General features: G+C 47.9%; 1 protein-coding gene across 6 annotated transcripts in view; it reads right to left on the reverse strand.

Annotated features, from left to right (window-relative positions):
- The window catches only part of SPEN (spen family transcriptional repressor), a 392229-nt gene that overhangs the window by 94924 nt on the left and 278232 nt on the right, over nt 1-19073 (reverse strand). For all 6 annotated transcript variants that reach the window (XM_085609027.1, XM_085609026.1, XM_085609025.1 and 3 more), the window contains one exon: nt 10460-18572. In XM_085609027.1, the coding sequence (XP_085465153.1) occupies nt 10460-18572 (8113 nt within the window). The remainder of the gene's footprint in view (nt 1-10459; nt 18573-19073) is intronic.

A 19073-nucleotide genomic window follows, 5' to 3' on the forward strand; every position in this document is an offset into this window, starting at 1 on the left:
TTGTTTCAGATCAATAGGATCCAGCATCTCCCTTCGGCGCAGACCTTTTCGGTTCCGAGCACGGTTTCGGATCTGGAGCCTTAGAAGAGATTTTCAAGTCCTTCGGCTTCAGTGTCGAGTCCAAAATCTTTATCGGATCCAAAGGTGGTCGATGTTTCTACGGGTGGGGTTGGGGCAGAGGCAGTTGTACTCACTCGTTGACCTGGAGTGATGTGGTCGAAGTCATCTGCTTCGGATAAGATGTTGAGCTCCTCCGAATCCTTTGCCTCTGGGACATCGGGGTGACATCGGGGCCTTCATCGAAGATGTCTTTGGGCACCCGTACAGCCTGTTGCGCCATAACATGTCATCGAGCCCGGCGATCATGGATCGTTTTCTTGGACCGGAAGGAGGCGCAGGCTTGGCAATCTTTTCTTCGTGTTCAGGCGAGAGGCAAAGGTTGCAGACCTTGTGTTGGTCGCTGTGTGGAAATTTAGCTCCGCACTGGGGGCATTTTTTGAATGGAGTCCTTTCCATTAGCCGTAGGCCTGAATGACGTAGATAGGCCCAGCAGCCCGCGCCAACGACCAGAATCGAATTAGAGTTAGCGCGTCGAGAGGCACGCAAATGAAAATACCGTCGAGTTTGCGATGGTTTGTGTGTCGAAAAAGTTAGGAAAACACGGTACCGAACAGGAGGGCTGAAGTTGCATCCAAACCCGATGGCGGAAAAAAACAATCTAAGGATGGCGTTGATGCCCATGCGCACTATCGTCCAAGAGAGGAGTTACCTATCGCGTGACTACAAAAGGCTTCTTCCAAGACAACAACAAGAAGCAAGCATCCGAGCAAAACAGCAGATGGCGATCTATGCACAAGTATGAATTCTGCAGCTCATATGCCTCGAGCCATATGTTTTGTAAAGAAGCATCAAGCGGGTTGAAGGGGTTATTACAGTATATCACAAACAGCTTCCACTTTGCTGCGTAGCAGGCTCTTGTGGTAGGACGCTTAGCCTCTTTGATAATATTCATTCAGTCTGGCGGTTGATTAAGATAGCCAAACTCTAAGACTTCAGGAGCCAGATTGAGTGGACTGGGGTCTGGATGTCTTATGTCTCCATAGCTGTGTGTGAGAAGATTGGGTGTAAGACAGTTTTTGATGAGGAACCACTGAAAGTTCCAATAGAGTTGTGAACCAAGGTTGACATGCCCATGTGAGAGAAACTAGTATTAGTGTCAGGGACACTTGGTTGAGTTTCCGAACCACTAATGGAATGAGTGGGAGAGGTGGAAAAGCGTAAGCAAATATCCTTGACCAATTCATCAATAGTGCATTGCCTTTGGCCAATGGGTGTGGATACCTGGACGCGAAGTTTGGGCATTTTGCGTTTCGGTATGTGGCGATCAGGTCTATGTGAGAGGCTCCACAACGTTGAACGTATGGAAGGAGGACTCGAGGGTGGAGTTCCCATTTGTGTATTTGCTGTCTGTCTGCAATCTGGTTGCTGACTCCTGGGAGGTGTCCCGCTAGGAGGTAAAGTTTGTGATGAATGGCCCACCTCCAGATGTCTTTGGCCAAGTGTGACAATTGGAGTGCGTCTCTTCTATTTTTGTATGTAATACATGGCTGTCATGCTGTCTGTGCGAATTAGGACAGCTTTGCCCTGAAGGTGAGTTTGAAACGCCTTGAGACCTAGAAATATTGCAAGTAACTCAAGGTGGTTGATGTGGAGCAACTTTTGTTGTTGGTCTCCACAAGCCTTGCACTGTGTGCTGTTGTAGATGAGCTCCCCAGCCAGTGAGGGACGGGTCCGCTGTCAGTACTATCTGTGGAACCGGGTCTATGAAAGGCCGTCCTATTGATACATTTTGTGTGTTCCACCACTGCAGAGAGCGAGGAGTAGGGCCGCTTACCAACACTAGATCGGTCAATTGACCTTATGACTGGTTCCACTGGCTGGCTAAGCATTCTTGAAGTGGGCACGTGCAGTCTGGCATGGGGAACGATCATGATGTAGGATGACATCATTCCCAGTAGCTGCATGTTAGTTCGCGCTGGAATCCAATGGTTGGGTTGAAAGGGGAGAACTAAAGCCTGAATATTTTAAATTCTGGCTAAGCTGGGAAAAGCGAGTTTTCTGAGTATCTATTGTGGCTCCTCGGTAGTCCTTTGTATTGGTTGGTTACAGATGTGACTTTGGTACATTGATTGTGAACCCTAGTTCATGCAGTAGCCAAATTGTTCTGAAAGTGTGTTGCAGACATTATTGGTACGTGTTGGCTTTGATGAGCCAATCGTCTAAGTACGGAAAGACGTGGATGCTTTGTCTCCTTAGGTGAGCAGCTACTATGGCCAGAAACTTTGTGAAGACTCTGGGGGCGGTGGTGACATCGAATGGGAGTACCATGAACTGATAGTGCTGACCCACTACCACAAACCTGTGGAATTTGCGATAAGCAGGGTGAACTGGTATATACAAGTAGGAGACTTTTAGATCTAGAGAAAATCGAAAGTCCCGTTTCTGTAGCAGAGGAAGTACCTGTTGAAGTGTCACCATGTGGAAATGGTCTGACTGAATGTACCGGTTGAGTTCTCCGAGATGTAACATTGGTCTGAGAGAACAATCTTTTTTAGGAATCAGGAAATAAAAGGAGTACACGCCCGACCCGTGATGTTGGGGCGGCACAGGCTCTATAGCTCCTTTTAGAAGTAGAGACTGAACCTCTTGTTTGAGAAGGTATAGGTGGTCTGGTGATATTTTGTGGTGCTTTGGTGGAATATTTGGAGGCGTGTTGATTAATTCTAGGCAGTAACCAGAACGGATAATTTGGAGCAGCCAATTGTCTGTTATTGATTGCCAGATAGGTAGAAAATCTGTTGGTCTCCCCCCCCCCCCGCCCCCAGGTGTTGCGTGGTGGTGGTGGGTATTTTTTTTAACTCCTTGGTAAAAGGAGCGTCAAAAGGAAGCCCGACCCTGTGTGGACTGAAGGGCTCCCATAGATTTGGCTACCTCAGTATCTTTCTTCATTTTCTCAAGTGAAGCACACACCAGTGGGCCAAATAAATGTTCCTTAACAAATGGGGTATTTAAAATGGAGGTTTGAACCTCCGGTTTAAAACCAGATATACGGAGCCAGGCATGTCTCCTTAAAAGGACACTAGTGTTTATAGCTCTAGCAGCAGTGTCTGCAGCACCTAAAGAGCATCTTCTTTGATTGTGATCAATAAGTTGCCCTTCATGAACGAGAGCTTGTGCTTTTGATTTGTGTTCCCGGGGTAAATGTTGGATCAGTTGTTCCGTTTCAACCCAGTGCGCACGGTCGTATCTCGCTAACAGTGCTCGAGTGTTGAGAGACGCGCCAGAAATTGGCTGCTTGAGAAGCTACCCTTTTTCAAGAAGCGTCAGTACGTTTTGATTCCTTATAAGGAGATGGAGCCTCTCCGGTTGCGAGTTGGCTCTTTTTCTTGCATTGGACACAACCAGGGAGTCTAGTGGCAAATATCCCCTTAAATATACTGGGTCCGATGGTGCTGGCTTGTGCTATTTGTCCACTCTAGGGGTAAGAATACAAGCTCTGATTGGGTCATTAAAAATGTAATCTACATGCCTGACCATCCCTTTAAACATGGGTAGTGTATGTGATGACCTCTGTGTGCTACTGAGGGCTTCAAAGAGGAAATCTTCTAATGACTCCTTATGTAGCTGCACCCCATGGTAGTTGGTAGTTCTACCTAGTAACTCGATGTAGCCTACACTATCATTTGGTGGAGAGGGTTTGGTAGGGTACAAATCAGGAACATTGCCCGTGGGCGAATTGGTGTTATAATCGTCCCATGGGTCTTGTAATGGCTGATCATCCTCCCTATCCTGATCATCATCCACATCATCCTGGTTGTCAGGTGTATGTGGTGGTGAATGTTCAGGCGAAATTGGTTGAATCCGAGGGGAAGGTGGTGATGAAGGAAGAATGGGTGGAGGGGGAAGACATAGTTCCAACCGATCTCGTTTTTACAGGGATGTGGTACTCTTCTTCTGCATCAGTCGTCCTTTTAGAGTCACTTTAGTGGTGATATGACCAGTCTGTGGATGGATATACAAAAGCTTTTGTTTTGGATCCGGTTTGTAAATTGCGGCATTGAAACTGGGCTTTGTAGTGGTTTTCTTGTTCTCTGCACTTCTGTCTGTTTCGGTGCCGGAGTAGAAACCGTTTGTCTTTAGATCCGACGATTTTTTTGGGGCCCGAACGCTGGGGGGGGGTCAGTGCCGGATTTATGTTTTGACCCCGAAGGTTTAGGCTCCGAAATGGGGATTTGGAGGAAGGCTTTTTAATCAGCTTCAGTGCCGAGGCAGAGGGTGGGGCATCAGAAGCGTGATCTCGGTGCCGACCGGGGACCGAGGGCGCGGGTTGGGCTGGAGCCTTCTTTTAAATTGAAATTGTCTCTTGGGATGAGGGGGGGGGGGCGGGGGGGGTGTACTCGCGGTACGTTGACCATGTGGGATATACTGTTGTAGCTTGTAGCACTGTTAAGTTACATGCTTTGCACACTTCTGCCATCTAGTGCAATGCCAATATGCTACATGTTGATGTTCTTCTAAGTATAAGTTTCAGTTTTGTGGTAACTCATGAGCCCTCCCAAAGCTCAAAATGCACCAAGACTCCACCTAAGACTGTTTTGCCCAAAAGGGTGAGTGAAAGTAAATGGAGTAAAGCAGACCGTAAATATCAACCAGTGCACTGGCAAAGAATCCATAATGCATGTAATGTAGAACATCTGAAACAATCTACCCTTTGGGAATATGGGAGGGCACATCTGAATCTACAGCAATGCAAACTACAGATAGTTAAGGGTAAGTAACGTTCTGTTTATAGCATGTGTGACTGTAGATCACATGCTTTGTACAGAATGAAAACAAGTGCCCTCCTCCTAATGCGTGCCTTGAGAGCAGATGTAGATGTTGGGAACAATGTTTAAGGACGGATTGCAGGACTATCAGTGGGAAAGTGGTTTATTTTATGGTTATCACCATGTAACAGGGTTACTCATAGTACGGACCGTGGGCCGCCAGCGGCCCGGCAAGCCTTCCTCAGCGGCCCGCGGACCTTGCAGACATCCTACATGTGTTTTAAAAAAAAATTAAATAGTGTAAACACTGCCGGTTGTAGCAGCCCGGACTCAGACTCTGCTCTGTGGGGGCCGTGGATTCCAGTGATTGTCAAAGTGGAGATGCAGGGGCCTAAGAGGTGAAATACAACAAAGCTTTATTAACATGTAAATGGTCTTTGAAAGACCTGTGAAGTACTCGGGTGCGGCTGTGTGCGAGTGCTGGGAAGCTGTCTCAGCCCAGGATGAGGGCTGACACACACACGGGCGAGATGACAGAGGGTGGAAGAGAGGGAGACAGAGGGGGAGAGAGACAGAGGGGGAGAGAGACAGAGGGGGAGAGAGACAGAGGGGGAGAGAGACAGAGGGGGAGAGAGACAGAGGGGGAGAGAGACAGAGGGGGAGGGAGACAGAGGGGGAGGGAGACAGAGGGGGAGGGAGACAGAGGGGGAGGGAGACAGAGGGGGAGGGAGACAGAGGGGGAGGGAGACAGAGGGGGAGGGAGACAGAGGGGGAGGGAGACAGAGGGGGAGGGAGACAGGGAGAGAGACAGGGGGAGGGAGACCGGGAGAGAGACAGGGAGGGAGAGAGACAGGGAGGGAGAGAGGGAGGGAGAGAGGGAGGGAGAGAGAGAGGGCGAGAGAGAGGGAGGGAGAGAGGGAGGGAGAGGGGGAGGGAGAGGGGGAGGGAGAGGGGGAGGGAGGGAGACAGGGAGGGAGAGAGAGAGACAGGGGGGGGAGAGACAGGGGGGGGAGAGACGGGGGGAGAGACAGGGGGGGAGCGACAGGGGGGGAGAGACAGGGGGGAGAGACAGGGGGGGAGAGACAGGGGGGGAGAGACAGGGGGGGAGAGACAGGGGGGGAGAGACAGGGGGGGAGAGACAGGGGGGGAGAGACAGGGGGGGAGAGACAGGGGGGGAGAGACAGGGGGGGAGAGACAGGGGGGGAGAGAGACAGGGGGGGAGAGAGACAGGGGGAGAGAGACAGGGGGGGAGAGAGACAGGGGGGGAGAGAGACAGGGGGGGAGAGAGACAGGGGGGGAGAGAGACAGGGGGGGAGAGACAGGGGGGGAGAGAGACAGGGGGGGAGAGAGACAGGGGGGGGAGAGAGACAGGGGGGGGAGAGAGACAGGGGGGGGAGAGAGACAGGGGGGTAGAGAGACAGGGGGGTAGAGAGACGGGGGAGAGACGGGGGGGGAGAGAGACGGGGGGGGGAGAGACGGGGGGGGGAGAGAGACGGGGGGGGAGAGAGACGGGGGGGGAGAGAGACGGGGGGGGGAGAGAGACGGGGGGGAGAGAGACGGGGGGGGAGAGACAGGGGGGGGAGAGACAGGGGGGGGAGAGACAGGGGGGGGAGAGACAGGGGGGAGAGAGACAGGGGGGGGAGAGACAGGGGGGGGAGAGACAGGGGGGAGAGAGACAGGGGGGGGAGAGACAGGGGGGGAGAGACAGGGGGGGAGAGACAGGGGGGAGAGAGACAGGGGGGAGAGAGACAGGGGGGGGAGAGAGACAGGGGGGGGAGAGAGACAGGGGGGGGAGAGAGACAGGGGGGGGAGAGAGACAGGGGAGAGAGACAGGGGGAGAGAGACGGGGGGGGAGAGAGACAGGGGGTAGAGAGACAGGGGGTAGAGAGACAGGGGGTAGAGAGACAGGGGGGGGAGAGAGACGGGGGGGGAGAGAGACGGGGGGGGAGAGACGGGGGGGAGAGAGACGGGGGGGAGAGAGACGGGGGGGAGAGAGACGGGGGGGAGAGAGACGGGGGGGAGAGAGACGGGGGGGAGAGAGACGGGGGGGAGAGAGACGGGGGGGAGAGAGACGGGGGGGAGAGAGACGGGGGGGGGAGAGAGACGGGGGGGGAGAGAGACAGGGGGGGGAGAGAGACAGGGGGGGGAGAGAGACGGGGGGGGGAGAGAGACGGGGGGGGAGAGAGACGGGGGGGGAGAGAGACGGGGGGGGAGAGAGACGGGGGGGGAGAGAGACAGGGGGGGAGAGAGACGGGGGGGGGGGGAGAGACGGGGGGGGAGAGAGACAGGGGGGGAGAGAGACAGGGGGTAGAGAGACAGGGGGAGAGAGACGGGGGGGGAGAGAGACGGGGGGGAGAGAGACGGGGGGGAGAGAGACGGGGGGGAGAGAGACGGGGGGAGAGAGACGGGGGGGAGAGACGGGGGGGAGAGAGACGGGGGGGAGAGACGGGGGGGAGAGACGGGGGGGAGAGACGGGGGGGGGGGAGAGAGACGGGGGGGGGAGAGAGACGGGGGGGGGGGGGGGGGAGAGACGGGGGGGGGAGAGAGACGGGGGGGGGGAGAGAGACGGGGGGGGGGGGGGGGGGGGAGAGAGACGGGGGGGGGGAGAGAGACAGGGGGGAGAGAGACAGGGGGGAGAGAGACCGGGGGGAGAGAGACCGGGGGGAGAGAGACCGGGGGGAGAGAGACCGGGGGGAGAGAGACGGGGGGGGGGGGGGGGGGGAGAGAGACAGGGGGAGAGAGACCGGGGGGAGAGAGAGACGGGGGGGGGGGGGAGAGAGACCGGGGGAGAGAGACCGGGGGAGAGAGACCGGGGGAGAGAGACCGGGGGAGAGGGAGAAAGGGGGAGAGGGAGAAAGGGGGAGAGGGAGAAAGGGGGAGAGGGAGAAAGGGGGAGAGGGAGAAAGGGAGAGAGAGATCTGTGTATGCTGGGTCTGGTGGCTCAGTGGACGAAGGAGTCTGCTGCAGAGACCCCTGTTCAACCTCATGGTCACAATTTGTTTTGGCTTTAGCCCCACCCCTCCGACCCCGCCCCCACCGGTGCGGTCCTCGGCCACAAACCACACTGTAAATTTGGCCCCAGAGAGAAAGTTTGTGAGTACCCATGACATGTAATAATGTCACAAACTCTTTCAGGTCCAGTAAGGTTTCTTTAAGAAAAGCCCTTTGCTCAGTCCTGTGTAGCTGTGGCACAGAGCAGTCCGGGTAACTCAAAGGAACAAGTGTGAACATTTAGAACAACTATTGTAACATCTATTTATAAAAATAGAGTATTACTCAGCACTCAAATCAAGCTAAGAATTTCCTTTATCTGTAGCAATAATTTGAATCAGCCAAATATCACAAAATGAGTAGTGTCCAACATTTATCACTGTGTAGAAAAGATACAAAATAATCCAAAGTGTAAACCATAATCTTGTCTTTATTTTTAAATCTTCTCAGATTTTTTTAAAATCTAATTGTAGCTAAAACCAACACATTTCATCCACTCAAGACTTCTTCGGTGCTCATATATGTACGTCATGATGTGCCATGGGCAGGACATCATATCTCCGAAGTAATCTGATATTTAGTAGTCAGTTCGGTTTGATTCAATCTCTCAAGTATTTATTTTGTTTGGCTCACCAGGTAAGTCGGGCAGCAACTACTAAATATTCGATTACTTCGGAGATATGATGTTGTCCTGCCATTTTTATGCCATCTTGCCATTCGTGGGCCAGGAATACACTAGGCAACGGACCAATAATTCCCATAAGGCTACCCTTCCCACTTTACGTCACTTCCTGGGGTTTGGCAACCAAACAATCCAAGGATAGACCCTGGTTTGCCTCTGGTGCCTGGAGACAGGCCATGAATCCAAGGCCTGCACAGAGGGTCGAACTATAAATCCCAAAGCAGGTGCTTTGAACCAGGGGAGTTGATCCACTAAATGTAAAGACAAAAAGGGCTCACAAATCTTAAATGGTTCCCACTGCTAGTGCTTGCTGGGGCAGAGCTAAAGGAGAGGAGCAGTGCGGGTGACACACCAGGCAACTAACTTGCCCCATGCATGGCATAGGCAGACTTTGTAGAAGGACACCTTGCAGCCAGAATGACATCCACAACATGGTGGGGGGTAATGTTATATGCTCCTGGCCATAAGTTCCAGGTACCACTCTCCCTACCCAATCCTTACTAGTATGACTTTGGCCTAGTAGCTCCTGCTCTTCTTCAAAACTCATAAGGATAGGCAGCAGTAGAAAGATTACAGGAGTCCAATGCTCCACTCTATTCGAAATGCCTCTCCGAGAGAGCGCCTTCTTGGAAACTCTAGCCATCAAACATTTTGGCACTGTACGTTCATGGTCGTGGCGAAGAATCTGTAGCCAGGGCTCTCCCCATCGCTGTAAGATGCCTAGTGCCAATTCTAGGTGTAACAGCCATTTATGACCGGTCAGATGACATTGGCCGAGTCTCTCTGCCCTGGTGTTCAAAGAGCCCACCAGGTGGTCAATGACTAGGCAAATGTCCCGATGCTCCAGCCAGCTCCACAGATGAAATGCCTCCTGAAACACCATTCAGCCACCTGGAATAAGGGCAGACAGAACCCATTACAAAATACGCATCTTGAATATGCCCTTCCGCAACATGTTCAGAGGACGGAGATCTAACTGGATGAAGGTCTCCATCCTTTGGCAAGAGGAAATAGTGGGAATAACAGTCACTCTATTTCTGGGGCAGGAACCTTCTCTATGGCTTCTTAGATCAAAACAGCCTCCAATCCTTGTGGCAAAATGGACAGGTGCTTCGCTTAAAGACACTCTGGTCAGAGAGGGAGGTGTGGCAGGTCTAAAAAGGATGATAGGGCATAGCCTCATTGAACAATCTGAAGGACTCACCTGTTGAATGTTATCTTTTGCCACCTTGGGAGGAAATATCTGAACCTGCCTCCTACATAGTGGAGAGAGCAGGAAGAGTGCCAATACTATGCAACATAGCCTCTTTTAAAGACTTCAATCTGTTGGAACATCGCTGATTGACAAACTCAGGGGGCATTCAAATCAGCTGCAGAACTGACTCCTCAGTAGGAAACTGGGAATGAGACAGCAACACCCTGATTTCCTTCCAACTTCTCAGACAGAGTGGTGGGACTGGACAAATTCTATTTCAGCCCTCTTGTGCTTTTCGTTTCGACTTACCAAACGGCCAGGACATCAATGAAGAAATGTTGTGAGAATGGCCAGAGATTTTGAATGGGCATTACAATAGCACGGTCACTCACAAGGATAGACCAGGAAAACACAAGGGGACAAGACACGAACAGACATAATATTGGTCACTGTGTCAAGATAGCCCTACTAACTGCCGAAAAAGACCAGACAGATTCCGGAGTGGTGCCAATGACTTTTCTCTAGAACTGAAACATTATTAAATGTACAACAGAGTGCACATGCAAACAAATGCAAAATAATGCTATATATCTTGGTATTATTTTAACGTTCAGCATTTATAAAAGTTAACTTACACAGGAAGACACTAAAATAAATTCTCAGGGCTGAGTGGCTGTGCCGCAGCAGTTTAAATAATCATGTGGGGCTAATTAGAGACATTTACACAAATCAATCTAAAAAGGAAAAGCTGACAATGATCCTTACCTGAGATGGGGTCATGCTGCGGGCAGCTAGGCCAATTGGTGATGATCCAGGAAACTGAGTGTGAGCCAGTTGAGCAGCCGAATGGTGATAACTCCTTATATCACTGTATACAGGCAGATAATCATGGAAAGAACTTGCAGATGGATGGATAAGTGGTACACCAGGGGGTACCACTACAGTCTGTGATAAGGGCAGTCCAGGCAATTGATTACCTGGGGGAACATTGAGCAATCTTGATTCACTGTGCGTCGAGTGGGCCATCTTTCCTTCTGAAGTCTTGGCTATCTCCTTTCCAGGTTGTGGAGTCTTGCTGGCAGGTGGCGTTTTAACTGTGCCATCGGGAGTTCTCGTTTGGCGCACATCAGTGTGATGATCACCAACAGCAGTCATGTGTGGGTGCATCATTAATCTCACATCCCTCGGTACACTATATGGATCAAGGCGCATTCCAGAAGTTGGAATGCGATATTCTGGCTGCATCACTAGCACCTCTGACTGCACAGATGCTGACCCCCGGCAAACACTATGCCGGTAATGAACATCCTCATCTGGGGGGTGCTGCGAAGACAAGGAAGATAGGATCTCTCTTATGGGAGCTGGCTGTGGGGTGCTAGACTGCTGAGGTCGAATGTCAATTTGGGATTGAACAGAAGCCCTAGGAGAGTGCAGTGCGTCTGAGCGAATACTAAAAGGCATGCCAGACAGTGGAGGAGTACCCATTCGAACATCACCTTGAGACAGATGGCTGTGCGGTGGCATAATAACCGTCTGCTCAGGGTGCATACTAGATATGTATTGTGGCACAGGGATTCCTTGGGCTAGTAGAACAGATGGATTACTAGTTAATGCAGAAGAGGAGGTAACATTGGGATGACAAGACCGAGGAAAGGGTGAAGGAGAATGACCTGTGGTGCGTGGTGAATGTGGCTCCTGTTTTACAACTCCGAGATGAGGCAGTGCCCTATCAGTAGGTGTGCTGGGTCCAGAATTCACATGATTAGACTCTGCATGCATTTTGCCAGGGAATGAAGAGTGATGTGGACTTAAACCCGGACTCAGGTTAGTTGGTTGAAGCACTTTGGTTTCCACCTTTAAAGAAGATTGCTCATTTATCTTTTTACTTGTTGCTATAGTCTGTGAATGTGCCATATGGTTATGCATTAACACTGGAGCTGTGTTTACAGTTTGTGAAAGGAGTTTCACCGTTCCAGGTTGTGATGAGGGATTAGAACCTGAAAGGTGCAAAGAGTCCGGCTTTTCTAAAGTACAACGTTCTTGTTTCACAGAAGAAATTACAGGAGGTGAATTATATGGTTGAGAACCTGGCATAAGTGAAGAATGGCCAGGAATGTAGTCTGTGGTGGTTTGAGGACCTTTAGTTGCTAGTTGTGAAGAGACTGATTCTTGTTTAACCTGTGACTTGGAAACAGACTGCTGAAACTCAATGTCAACTGCACTTGCGGGAGGGATTTGACTAATTTTCGCACTGATTCTCTGTGGCCCCTCAGTTTTCTGCCCAGAGTAGCTCAGTATTACAAAACCTTCTGATGTGCTCACTCGCAAACCAGGACTTGATCCAGCTTCCACTGATCTATCTTCAATGACTGACATTGCAGGTTTCATGCAGGACCTATCATTTCCAGTTGACCTTTGCTTGTACTTTGGTGAAGGCATGGTAGGGACAGAAGATTGAGAGGGTGTTTTGACCAAACTGATTCTGGGAGTGTCATCCAAATCTAGACTAGGTGGCATTCTGCTGATAACAGATGTCATTTTTGGAGCAATAATGGTAGTTACTTTGTCCTTTTCTGTGAAAACATTTGCATCAATTTCTGGTGGTATTTGAGCAGCTGTACTTTGGGGAATCGGTGAAATTGTACATTTCTCTTCAGAAACCTCTTTCCCCATTTCACAATGAAGATTGGGCATCTTCTCTTCCATTCGAGATGTAGAGACAGGCTCAGAGATTGACGTCGTGACCACAGTAGTTGTGTTGCTAGTTGGTGAAACATACTCCAACAGAATCTTACGCAAAGTACTTGAGTTATTATCTATATCTGAAGCTTTGGTATCAGGTGGCAATGCAGGTGGAGGAGTGGACCTGGCTCGAGAATCATCATGCCTAGACATCCAATCTGTGACCATTACTGGGCCAGAATGATGGACTAGTCCTACTGGAACTGCACTTGGGAGTTTGGCAGATGTTGTGGAAGGAACAGAAGGAACACTGATGGTGGGTGGTGTTATAGGTGAACTTTCAAAATGTGTTCTTTGCTTTAAAATTGTCATGCTTTCCTCATTTTCTGGTGTTGGCTGATGTGGGAGGTCCCCAGGAGCAGCAGGTTCAGAAGGAGTTTTACTCTCGATAGGCGTGTCCTGAGAAATGTCCTCAGTTCCAGTAACCAAATCGGACTTTGAGGGAGGCTGTTCAGCGGGCTCTGAGAGGGTATCATCACTGTTCGTTTTATCTTCTAACAAAGTTTCACTGCTAATCTTCACTTCCTTCTTGATGGGTCGGCCTTTAACTATTTGCAGTTCAACAACATTATCAACTGCTTCCGCTTTTTTACTTGTGCTTCGTGTACGTCTTTGCCGACTTGATTTGGGACGACCTTTTTCTTTTCTTGGAACAGTTAAATCGGTTAAGCGATCAGCCTCCTTTGAATTATTTGGAGGCTCAATGAGATTACTTTCAGTTTCCTTTTTTTCTACAGCCTCTTTTGATGTAGAGGTAGGGGCACAAACTAACCGGTCAGCACCAACAGCTGTTTCAGAATTTATAATGTTATTTACTGCATGGTCGGTCTCCGGCTCCATTACTTCCTGTGGCAACTGCACCACTACAGGCTCTACTCTGAGATCAGTTTCAGCGTCGGGTGGATAGGTTGGAGGGGCAGGAAAGCTCTCTGCCTCTGCAGAAACATCACAGATGATTGATCCAATTGCAGTTAAAAGCTCTGTTTCACTAGCCTGATGAGTAGGTTTGTCTCCTTCCTCCTCTGGACGCACCTCAGAAACTTCTGGTTCTGGTTCTTTATAAGACTCCTCTGCTCCTGGCGCTTTATAAGCAGCAACCGATGGGTTCTCAGTAATCTTTTCAATATTTTCTACAGCCTGTTCAAGCTCTATCTGCTTTGCTAGTTGAGCTGCTTCAGGAGATAGTTTTGGCTCAGGAACCACTTCCTTTTCAGATGTTTCTGGAAAGGGTGTTTCAAGCTCCATTTTAACGAATGAAGGGGAGACACCATCTTCCTTCACAGGACTTTTGATTTTAACTGGAGATACTATCATAGACTCAGACTCTTCTTCACCAGTTCTTAAGGCTTCTTTTATCTCATCCACATTGAGCCTTATTTCTACATTCCTAATACGTACATTGGCTTGATCTATGGCATTCTTAATGTTTCTCGATCTTCCACCTTTGGACCGTACAAACTTTTCTGTGGACGTCTTTTTTTCTATTATTTCTAATGGATGATTTTCAGCTGCAGCTTTGTCTACAATGTCTGCCTTTCTGCATTGTTTTGGTTCACCATCTAGTACATCTTTTTCAGATTTCATCTTCATACAACACTCTTTAGCAAGAGGTTCTGGAGTAGCTGGCTCATTTGCACTGGAGTCCAATGACACTTCAGGGGATATTTTCTGTTCATTTTTTCCCTTTTTCCCTTGTTGATTGTGCATAATCTTTTGTGATCTTGGTGATCTCCAACCCTCCACAGGTTTGGGAACATCAAGAGTTTCTTTTGTTATTGCCTCTTCCACCTCCAGTTTAACCGGCTCTACTTTAAGAGGCGATGTCTCTTCCCCAATCTTGCCACGTGATTTGCGCGGTCTTCCTCTCCGTGGTGTGGTGGGAATGATGGCAACAGTTTCTTGATGTTCTTTCTCAATTTTCTTTCTAGTAGGCCTTGGAGTCTCTACTGGTTCTTTAACCAGAGGTGGGGAGTCAATAACTTTCGTAGCATACACAGATTTCACTTTCCTGCGTCTGGATCGACCAGCTGGCTCTACTATTTCCACCTCTGGCACAGAGCATGGGGATTTTGAAGCATTCCTTGTAACTTTCTCTGGCTCTATTTTAAGCTCCATAAGTTTGTGAGTTTCACCACGCGGGGAGGTTGACCGGTTACGTTTTTCACGGTCAATTCTCTCACTCTTCCTTGTGGCAGGCTTTTCACTGACAGCAGGAGCAGATGCGTGTACAGGAGTTTTGGAGCGCTTGTTTTTGTAGGACGTTCTGTCTTTTACAGGAGTTGGGGGTTCAACCTCAAGGTCGTGGTCGGAGCTCAGGGGTTGGATATCTGTAACTACCTCAATCTTAGGGCTTATATTAGTATTTATATTTTCACAAGTGACAACCACATCTTCCTTAAGATCATTTGGCTCCTCTGTTTTGGCTACAGGTTTAGCAGTTGGCATGATGCAAGATGCACTTTCAGGCTCTTCCTCCTCACAGATATCATCTGCAAATGAAGACCCTGGTGTGAGTGGCTTAGTATTCAAGTATGTACATTGTTCTACTGCCATGGAGTCTTCACATAAAGGTGGGATTGGGATACTTTCTTTATTTTCCTCCATAACCAGTGGAATTTCCACCTGCTCTGGAAGTGCAGTAAAAGACTGAATGTTAAGGTCAGGGATAGGTTTAATTTCTTGTTGAGAATGAGCAGGTTCTGTTTCTTCTGGTGCATGATCTGGCAGCTTGTCTTTTGAGGAGTCAACCTCTGGTACAGGTACAAGTTGAGCCAATGTGTCTTTTGTTGCTGCAGTTACATCCAACAACTTCTCTTTTATTTGTGGAGCAATTTCTACCAGTTTGTCTTTTGAGGGTGTTGCACGATCAGACAGCTTGTCTTTCATTACTGTCGAAATCTCAGACAGCTTTTCTTTCGCTGGTATAATAATCTGTGGCATCTTGTCTTTTGTTGATGCCATATCAAGCATGTTTTCAGTTAGCGTCTTCTCCGCTACTGAAAGTGCAGGCTCTTGTGGAGAGCGAATGCAAGGCACTGACTCTAATGATTCTCGTGGCTTCATTTCCATTTCTTTAGTGTCTGGTATTGGATCAGGTGTCTTAAGCTGGATAACCTCATCCAGCTTTTCAAGCTCTTTTGGTCTTTGATCTTTCTCTTTTTCCTTTTGCTGCATTCGGGTGAGCTCAATGAACCTACTGTGAAACAAAACCACTGGTTCTTGCACAAAATCAGAAATACTATTTGCACCATCACTGGATATCTGTCTACCAAACAGTCTACTGGATTGGAAATCAAGCTCATCATCTTTCTTTTCCAGATGCTGCAAACGCTTTGAGTCTTGCTCAAATATTGAACTATGTAAAAATCTTGAGGCAAACAATTCAGTTCTCTCATGCTCATCCTCCTTATTATCATCTTTCTTATCATCGAGTTTTCCTTCCGAGTCTGTTCGGATTTTTTTTTTCTTTACTGTATACCATGAAGGAAGACGTCTAGGAGCAGAGTCCACCTTCTCCTTGTCTTTGTTGCTTCTTAGGTTTGCAAATCTTTGGTCCCAATCAAGAAAAGACCAGTTTTCTTCTCTAGATGAGGAGAGTGATTTAGCTCTCTCAAGTAATGCTTTTGTATCTGGAGTGATTGTCTTGTCCAGGGCAAATGAGTAAAATTTACTACGCTCCGATGAGCTTGCCAGTTTTTCCTCTCTATCACGCAACTTTTCATCTCCGTCACGAAGTAAGAAAGAAAACCTGCTGCTGTCTAACAGAGATGAGGCTTTAGGAGAATGAGTCTTATGATCACTGTCCTCATCAGAATCTGTAGGCACCTCTCCAGGTTCCAGATCATGCAGTGAACGTGATCTTTCCTTTTTCATGGCACCACTATGGAATGTTGTGTCACCTCTGCCAGGCTCCTGCTTCACTTGGAGGTCCCATTTGCTTGATTCCTCTTCACATGTTACAGACAGTTTGACTTTAGCTATATCAGATATTTGTTCCTTCCTATTAAATTCATATGGATTGTATTTCAGAGCATTTTCCCTGACACTAGCATATAAAGGACTTTTATCATCTATTTTAGGTGACTCTTTGGTGTCTCTGATTGGCATCAACCTTGGACAATCTAGGTTATCTTCCTCCTCCTGAAACAAAATTGGTTTAAGGCCTGGAGAACATACAGTCCTTTCAGAATCTTTGTTCATCTGGCGAGAGCTCCTGTAGTTCCTCTCTCTTTTGGTTAGATTTTCAAATTCTAAATGATCGGTTTTTCGCCTTTTACTAGGAGGTGAATCATCTGTGACATCCTGCGGAGGTTTACCAACTTCATGCACGAGACTACGCTTGTCAAAATCATCAACTTCTTTTGTTGCGCTGCCAAACTTTTCAGATTTTGCCATTTCAATTTCCATTTGCTGTTTAAGTCGACGGCTTAGCTCCATTTGCTTACGATAACTTTGTGTATGATCAATGTCAATGCTTAGCTTCTCCTCCGTTTCAGATGAAAGCATTTTGTCTTGGCCTATTTTGTGGTCAGCCATCACGTCCAACAAGTCACAGTAGTTCCTTCTGCCATCCTCTTTAGACAAGTCTCTCTCTGTCCCTTGATCATCCACTATCTGTGTATGCCTTTGATGTGGTTTTGATAAACTAATCTTTTTAACAAGAATCTCCTGCATTTCCAGTGCCGCCTCCACTGGCTCACCTAAACGAGCTTGCAGATCTGAGCTGGGACGCAAGGCAATACCCACAGAAATATTTGCAGATTCTTGCCCATCTTTAGGGCTAGTGACTGTAATTAATCTTTCTGATTTTATTTGCTTTAATTCCCTCCTAGGAAGCTCTTTCCTTGTAGTCTTTCTGTCTAAGTCCACATCTCTTAACATTGTAACTTCTCTAGAGGAACCAGGTCCATCAAACTGCTTTTTCAAAATGAGGCGCGCATCTTCCTCTTCTGGACTACTCTTCTTTAGTTCAAGTTTTTGCCGGTCTTGTTTCATATTCGCATCTGCAAACCTCCTTTTGCGAGCCTCCAGTTTTTCCAGATCAACTGGATTAGTTACCTCTATAGATTGCTCTGTTTTTTGCTGTTTCTTGGCTTTCACCTTCCCTTCTTTATCAACAACTTCAACGTGGCTTGCAAGAATTTTCTCCTTTGAGGTTTTTGTACGAAGTGTTTCTGGTTTACTTGGGTCGGATTTAGGTTGTTCAATTCTAGAAAGCTGGATTTTTTGCTCGAGGGGTGGAGACTTAACAGAATCCCTATCTAACTTCCCTCTCATTTTTTCAAAGCCTGAAGAGTCAACTTTTCCCTCCTTCTCTTTTACTCTAGTCAAAACCACACATGGCATTAAATCCAAACGATTTTTGGATGATCCTTCTTTGTCAACTTTCTCCTTCACCGGCTGCTTACCGGTACTCTTTTTATCAGGACTCGACTCTTGTTCATTTTCTTGGTCTGTTCCAGATGACTGCGAACTTGGAGAATTAATTTTTGTCTTTCGTTTCACTTTATCCAATTTGTCTTTTTCTAGTTTTTCTGGCTTCTCTTTCTTAACAGCTCTTTTCTCTTTTTCTGTCCTTTCAAGATCAAAAGGACGCTGTTCCTTTTCAGGTTTTTCATTTTTAACAAATCTTTCGGTTCGGACCTTGTCTGGTTTATCAAATCGAGGAGGAGAAAGGGAGCTGCAGCTTTCACTACGATCAGAGGAACGGCTGTATATTCTACGCTCTGGGTCACTTTGTAGCCTTGTATCAGACTGTGAAGGAGAGGTTACAGGACTCTTGGGCCGCCTTGAGTGAGCTGGACTTTGGCTGCGCTCCAGTGGCCTTTTTTCATGATCTCGGTCAGATTCAAATCGTTCCCGCTCTCTCTCCCGTTCTCGCTGTCTGTAACTGTACTCCCTTATATCTTGCTCATAAGGATCTCTGTAATCACGCAACTCCCTTAGATCATCATAGTATCTAGAATCAAAGTACTCCGTTTGGTATGGATCCCAATCTGCATATAGTTCTCTACTACGTGCTGGAAATTCTCTTCGAGGTTCCTCAGGGTATGTGCCCGGAGTTCGCACAGAATCAAAATATGTGCGTTCTGCAGCAGTATACTCATGATATGAGCCTCTACGAGGTTCCTCTCCTCTGGAAAAAAAAAAGGAAAGACGGAATTAGAGCAGTTTTGCATTAAAGGCACAAAAACATTTTGATTCAATTAGTTCATTACTGAATTAGGATTAACAATTTGGTTTAGAACAGATAACGAAGCAGGTTTGTTTTTCAATTTCTACTTCTAAAAAAATATATAAAAAAATAACAAAGAAACACTGTTAGTTATGAAGCCGCCTCAATGTAGCTTAATTTTATACTGTTGCTCTGAAAGAGCGAAGTTGTCGTTTGATGTGCCCAGTTTGTGTTAAATCTTGAATGGTTACGACCTGCAAGGGGGAATGCAGCTCAGTATTGCGGGCAACAAACAATAAGTGTTGCTTTTTTTGTTGGATAAGAAAATGATTCAATGGGTTACGTAGCAAAAAATAGATAGGTTGTCCCAGAATACCACAATGCACTCCAATGTCAGCCTCACCTTAAGATCTAAATACCATTGTCGATGATCCTGGACTTATCAAAGATATTTAAGGTATT

Source organism: Triturus cristatus, chromosome 1_2, assembly GCF_964204655.1.
Source record: "Triturus cristatus chromosome 1_2, aTriCri1.1, whole genome shotgun sequence".
In the NCBI taxonomy this organism is placed as follows: Eukaryota; Metazoa; Chordata; class Amphibia; order Caudata; family Salamandridae; genus Triturus; species Triturus cristatus.